General features: G+C 32.8%; 1 protein-coding gene across 2 annotated transcripts; it reads left to right on the forward strand.

The window, feature by feature from the left end:
* Positions 1-2026: 2026 nt before the first annotated feature.
* Positions 2027-6105, forward strand: LOC117174094. Of its 2 annotated transcripts, XM_033362834.1 has the most exons (3): positions 2027-2101; positions 5492-5869; positions 5988-6105. In XM_033362834.1, exons 1-3 carry the CDS (start codon positions 2062-2064, stop codon positions 6002-6004), a joined length of 435 nt encoding a protein of 144 aa, XP_033218725.1. In that variant the 5' UTR covers positions 2027-2061; the 3' UTR covers positions 6005-6105. The 2 variants fall into 2 exon arrangements, with proteins under 2 accessions (XP_033218725.1, XP_033218715.1); XM_033362824.1 differs by having other exon boundaries at positions 5492-6019.
* Positions 6106-6333: the final 228 nt, after the last annotated feature.

Below are 6333 nucleotides of genomic sequence, written 5' to 3' on the forward strand. Positions count from 1 at the left end.
TTAAGCAGTTTTTATTCAAAGAATACATTCTTGAGAACAAAACTTGTTTGTCGAGTTCTGAACTGCCACCCCTGAAGTTATAAAAATTTGAATGTTGAATTCTAGACAATATTTCTGTATTTAAAACCATTATGACAGATGTATAAATAAATTAGGCTAGGTGTATTATACTTATATACGTACGAATGAATGTACGAATTCATGATCATTTTTAATCTGGCTTTCGAAAAATGAGAAACTTTTGGAAATTTCCCGTAATTCTGGATTAGCTTAGGTTAAGAATCGCCCGTTTACAAAAAATATACAATATAACGAATTATTGATTAATAGGTGTATTATTCTCGCATTTATAATAAATGTTTCATTTGGCTTTCGAAAAATAATTTTTAACCTTCTTAAATTTTATTTTTCTACACAATTTTAGAGATTTAATAATTATATGTTTCCACAATCTGTGAATGTTTGCTTTATCATTGAAGATATTAACCGATTTTTATGAACTTTGTTTTAATTTCTTTTAAACAATATCACGAAATTCATTCAGCTAATTTAAATTTATTTGTGTCATACCTTTGTAACTTTAGTTATTGTAACAGGTCTCCACCTCAGAACAATGAAACGGACATTCATGGTAGGTAAACAAAAGAAGTCGAGTGCTCGCAGCAGGGAGCCTGCCTTCGAGACTGCCTGGCTGGCCGGCCCGGGGCGGCATCCCCCTGCCGGCGGCAGCCTCATCGGCCGGCGGCACTAGTTTGGAAATCGCTGGGTTAAAAGGTTTAGTTTGTTCGGGGTAATAGTTCTCCCTAATCAGTAGAGCCGTTCTACTAAACAGAAATAGCGCTGTTCACTGTGTGACTGGCGCGATATTTGTGCATGTTAGATAAGCGGCTCTACCAAACTTCGCCGTGTGGGTTTTTGAGTTGTATCAGCATCTGATAACTTAATATTTTTAATGACTTAAAAAAAATCATGTTTCAATATAAGCATCTGTGATTACACAAATTTCATTACAGACGCACTGTAACTTTTTGGGAATATGTCCAAATAAATTAAATGATCGAACTTAGATTTTGTTTATTCTTGTCTAGCCGATCAGTGCCAAATCTGGGCCAGACCAGTATTTCAAGGTGTTATGAAAAAAAAATCTTGCATCAGTAGTGCGAATTTCTTATTTACTGTCCTGTTAAACATCATGTAGCTTATCTGATATAAGTTCCCAACAAAATTTGTGTTTTTAACTTGAGATTTTTTTGTTCTTGGCTCGCTGATCAGCGCCAGGTCTGGGTCAGGCCAGTCTTTTAAGGTGATAAGAAAATAAAGTCTTGTTTTGATAGTGTGGATTTCTTATTGTCTATCGTTTTCTATCATTTTAAACACCCTGTAACTTTTTTGCGATATGCCAAAAAAATTGGCTGATCAAATTTAGAACTTTTTTCGGTTGCTGGCACGCTGATCAGCGCCAGTCCCAAAACAGACCAGATATTCCAGACTAGACGTTTTATATAAGGTTAGACTTGTGCCAGAATAGCGTCAGACCTGGGCGAGGTCAGATCTTCCAGGCTAGAAAGTCTAGATAATTCCAGACCTGGTCCAGGCCTGGAATCAGACTGCCAGGCCATTGTTCCACATAGGTTAGAAAGAATAGAAAACAGAATGTAGAATGAATATCATATTTAACGATAATATTATGCAATGAAACTCTTATTATCTTACACACATTTATTAAAAATACACATGTGGCGGGCTTTATATTTATAATGGATGGTTAATTGATGTCAAAATTCATAAATTAAAACTGTTTTTCATGCTTATTGTCAGAGAAATGTGTGTAATATTTGTACAAGCTTTAGTGTCTTGAATTACGACAGAGAACACATATCTCGATTTTTTCAACTTATCCCATGTTTATTCTTAAGTAATGTACATTTTTTAAATAGCGAAAAAAGCGTGAATGTTTTTATGGTTCTTCATGTGCGGATTTTCTCCTTTGTTTAGGTAATCTCACGGAGTATATAAGCGTTTCAAAAAAACCGGCAGGAAGTTGTGACAAAAAAATTCAAAATGCAGTTATCAGTTACTTTGTTGCCCTTATTCGCTATTTGTGAGTATAATTCATATACATTTAAAATTATTGATTCGCATTTACGAAAATTATTTCGTTTGAATTAAGAATAAATTGAATATGTTTAAATTATGTTCTCGAACCTGCTTAATTGAAGACAGTTATATTGGTAGAAACTTGAGTTTTTATGTTGTTTTTTTTTTCGAAAACAGCATGCGCTAAAAAGTTTCTACGTGTTATTACAAATAAAATGATGTTGTTCACTCTCCGGGATAAAAATTTGCTATATGTTGATGCATTGTGATGTAAAATTTGAATTTCGTCAAATTAAAAAAGATTCCCTATGTAAAGAATCTTTTCAGAAAGCCATTTATCCTAATTTTGATTTATGTGAATGGAACTTTGTCAGATTTTGCATTCATCGCCATTTGGATTTAAACAAAACTACCAGGTATTAAACTGCTACGGAAAATGGATTCAAATATGATGCTTTTGATATCTCTATTCATGATCAACTTAATTCGATAAACAAAAATTTAAGATCAATTATTTGTCATAAAATTTTAAGTATTCAATACATAATTAAATTATTCAGTCCTCTGACCTGAATGAAGATCAAGAGATTATGTTTAAAAATGAAATTGGTAATCAGGTATAAGAAGAATGATTTATTTAGTTTCTTTTATTTAAAATTTGTTTTGAGATTTTGGACCTTTGTTTGTAAATGTCAGTAAATCTCGATTAAGGGTCGATTATCAATTTGCAGAACTTGAATTATGCAGAAAGAAATGTCTTTCGAAAATAGACAACTACAGGGCGTTCAGAATAAAAGTTCAGCTGCCTTATTAATGTCTCGAAGGTCTTGTCATTCTAAAAATTAAACCGGGTAGTCCATGTGTTTGAAATACATCTTCCGAGAGGAACATATATTTTCAGGTGTATGTTCACGATAGAAATTTAAGATTGTTTAACCGATTTTCGAAGGTCTACCCATGCTGAAAAGTGAACCTGGTAATATTGATTTTCAAAATACATCTTATCCGAGAAAGGTGTATTCAAAACTGAAATTCAAGTTAGCCTGGCCATTTTTTTAACGTTTCACTCTTCTACGAAGTAAATCAGTACTCCAAGTATTCAGACTACATCTTTTTCAAGGAAGGTGCCTTCAAAATGCAGATTTTATTGACCTTGACCCTTTTTCTAAGATCAGGTAGTTTTGGGAAGTAAACCCGGTACTCCAGATGTTAAAAATATATCATCCTCTAGGATACTGTATTCAGAACTTAAGTAGAAGGCAGCCTAACTATTTTTCTAAGGTCTCGTCTTTCTTAGAAGTAGATCTGGTAGTCCAGGTATTTAAAATACACCTGCTTCGAGAAAGGGGCCTTCCGAACTGAAAATTTATTTATAAGGTCCATTTTACCAAGGTCTCGTCCTTCTACAAAATAATCCTGATAGTCCAGATATTTAGAATACACTTTTGTCGAATAAGGTGCGCTTGAAAATAAAGCAGACGGCACCCTGGTCATTTTTCCTGAGGCTTCGTCCTTCTGCGAAGTAAACCTGGTGGTCATGGTACTCCGAACACATCCCGTTCGAAGAAGGTGTGTTTAAAACTAAAATTTTTGCATATCTGCACCGTTTTTTTAAGGTATCATCCTTCTAAAAAGTCAACCTGATAGTTCAAGGATTTATAATACATCTTCTCCAAGAAAATTTCCTTTAGAATTGACGTTTTATTTACCCTGACCGTTTTTCCAAGGGCTCGTAATTCTAGGAAGTAAACCCGGTAGTCTAGGTATTCGAAATATATCTAACCATATGAAATTGTATCCGCACACGGAGAGAAGTTTGGTAGAGCAGCTCATCTAACACGTACAATTGTTGCGCCAATCGCACAGTGAATAATACCACTTCTTTTTAGCAGAACGGCTTCACTGATTCGGGAGAACCATTACCCTGACCAAGCCGAACCGTTTGATTAAAATTATAGTCACACCCTTCTGTGCGCGCGGCGTTTACGCACAGTACCTTGAATCTGGAGCGTACACCACACCGAGCCGAAGTGCAGCGACTCTGTCACATTAATCGCGACGGTTTTACGTAAATTCTCGAGAAAGGCGTATTTTGAACACCTGGACTATCAGCTTAACCTCTTAGAATGACGAAACCTTCAAAAAACCGATCAGCATTTTTTAATTTTTAGTTGCGGACACAACTTCCCTGAGAAATATTTATTCTAAACACCTAGACTATCGGGTGTAACTTTTTGAATTATGAGACCCTGAAAAACTGTTGAGGATGTAAAAAGTTATAAACCCAACTTGCTAGAGGGAAACGTATTTTATACCCATATGCTACCAGGGTTTCTTCTTAGAATGACGAGTCCTTTGAAATCCGATCAGAGTGGTTTAAAATTTCAGTTACGAACACAACTTTTTCAAGGAATATGTTTTTAAAACATCTAGACTACCGCGTTTAATTTTTTAAATGAAGCGAGCTTCGAAACCCCATGAGGGTATATTAAATTTCAATTATGAACAGAACTGTATCGAAGGAGATGTATTTTGAACGCCTAGGCGAGTATTAACGCTTTCAATCATTTTTTATCATTTTAATCATTATTTCATAACTCTGAATAAAACTATGTGTTCAGAATACAATTTTAAATAACAGCTTTCTTTCGCCATTTACTTTCGGAAACCCACTTAATTTTGATTAATCCTCTAAAGCGAATCACATTAAGTTCAAAACCTAGATTGACATAGCTGCAAGAATTTAATACTCTATATTTTAATGTTTATAATAATTTGTTGGCAAATCAAAAGAAATAAGATCATTTCAAGTTATGATTCGAATAAATGCAAAATATGAAAAATATCAATTAGGACAAACAAAATGATATCATACGGCGATTTTCGACATATAAATAATATTGCGAACAAGACTTCGGCAAAATAAATATTAGATTAGAAAGATCATCTCAATTGACAATTAGACTAGAGTTGTGATAATGTCGATATATGATCCTACCTGTCACATTTTTTCCTGTTGCTTCATTTGTCGAAATTAAATAAAAATATGTTTTGGCTACAATTGTGTTAAATGTACACACTTTTATGTACACTTATGATAAGAATCTGAAATGTACATGAGTGTCGAAATACATGATTTTTTGTGTTTTGAAAAATTTATACAATATTTTCACAACCTTTAATGTCTATTCATTCTGACAGTTGTATACTAAGTAAGTTTTTATTTTACTATCGTAGGAGAAAATAAAACTTAATTTCATTCGTCAATTTTTTGACTTAAAAATTCCTTATTTAGAATTTTTTTGTTAGAAAGCAACAAATATAATTATCAGAATAATATTGAAAGTTTATATTAGTTATTTTCTCGCTTATAACCATATTTTGTGATTAACAGGTTTTTTTCGCATTACCTTGGGGTCTTCGGTAATACCGGGATTGTTGGGCGATGATGCGGAATTACCGCGACCATATGGTGATTTTTATGGTGTCTTTTATAAAAAGTACGGATCAGATTGCCATGTAACAAATATTCATAGTGACAACGATCCAATACTATTAGCTCATAAGGCACTGAGTGACGCAATTTATTCCCAAATGGGTCAAAATGCACAACCAAATGACGATAAAGAATTTAGGGCGAATTGCGCAAAAACAAATTCTGGAAAAATTAAAATAATGGCGACAAGCTTAGTAAAAAAAGTATGCAACCCAAAAGCAAAGCAATCTAAAATTGTAGATGACCTTCTTCAAGCTATTTGTCACACTTTATTCAGTAAGGATCCTGGAAATTCTGTTCGCATCTATAAAATGAAAAATTTGAATATTATATTTTATATACTGACATTTTTATTTTTAAGTGTATTTAAAAAAACAATTTTATGATTTTCTAGCCCCCGCTACTCTGTAGATGATGTCTAATGCGGAAGAAACTGGAAGAAGCTATTTCAAGAAGGATATTGCTTATACAATTATTTTTTTTTAAAAAAATAACGTATCTAAAACATATTTCTTGCATTTATTGAAACATCATTTTAATAAAATTAAATCTTTTGATTATTTTCAATAGAATTTTATAGTACTCAATATTTCTTAAGCTGAAGTTCTTTAAAATTCAACTTTGAAAGGATGTCTAGAATAATTTTAAATTTGGAAGTTTGTAGAGAAAATGTAATTAATTTCAGAATAATAAACGTTTAGAATTTTCCGTGTATGTTTTATTTCAAAAACCACATAATA

Source organism: Belonocnema kinseyi, chromosome 1 (assembly GCF_010883055.1).
Source record: "Belonocnema kinseyi isolate 2016_QV_RU_SX_M_011 chromosome 1, B_treatae_v1, whole genome shotgun sequence".
In the NCBI taxonomy this organism is placed as follows: domain Eukaryota; kingdom Metazoa; phylum Arthropoda; class Insecta; order Hymenoptera; family Cynipidae; genus Belonocnema; species Belonocnema kinseyi.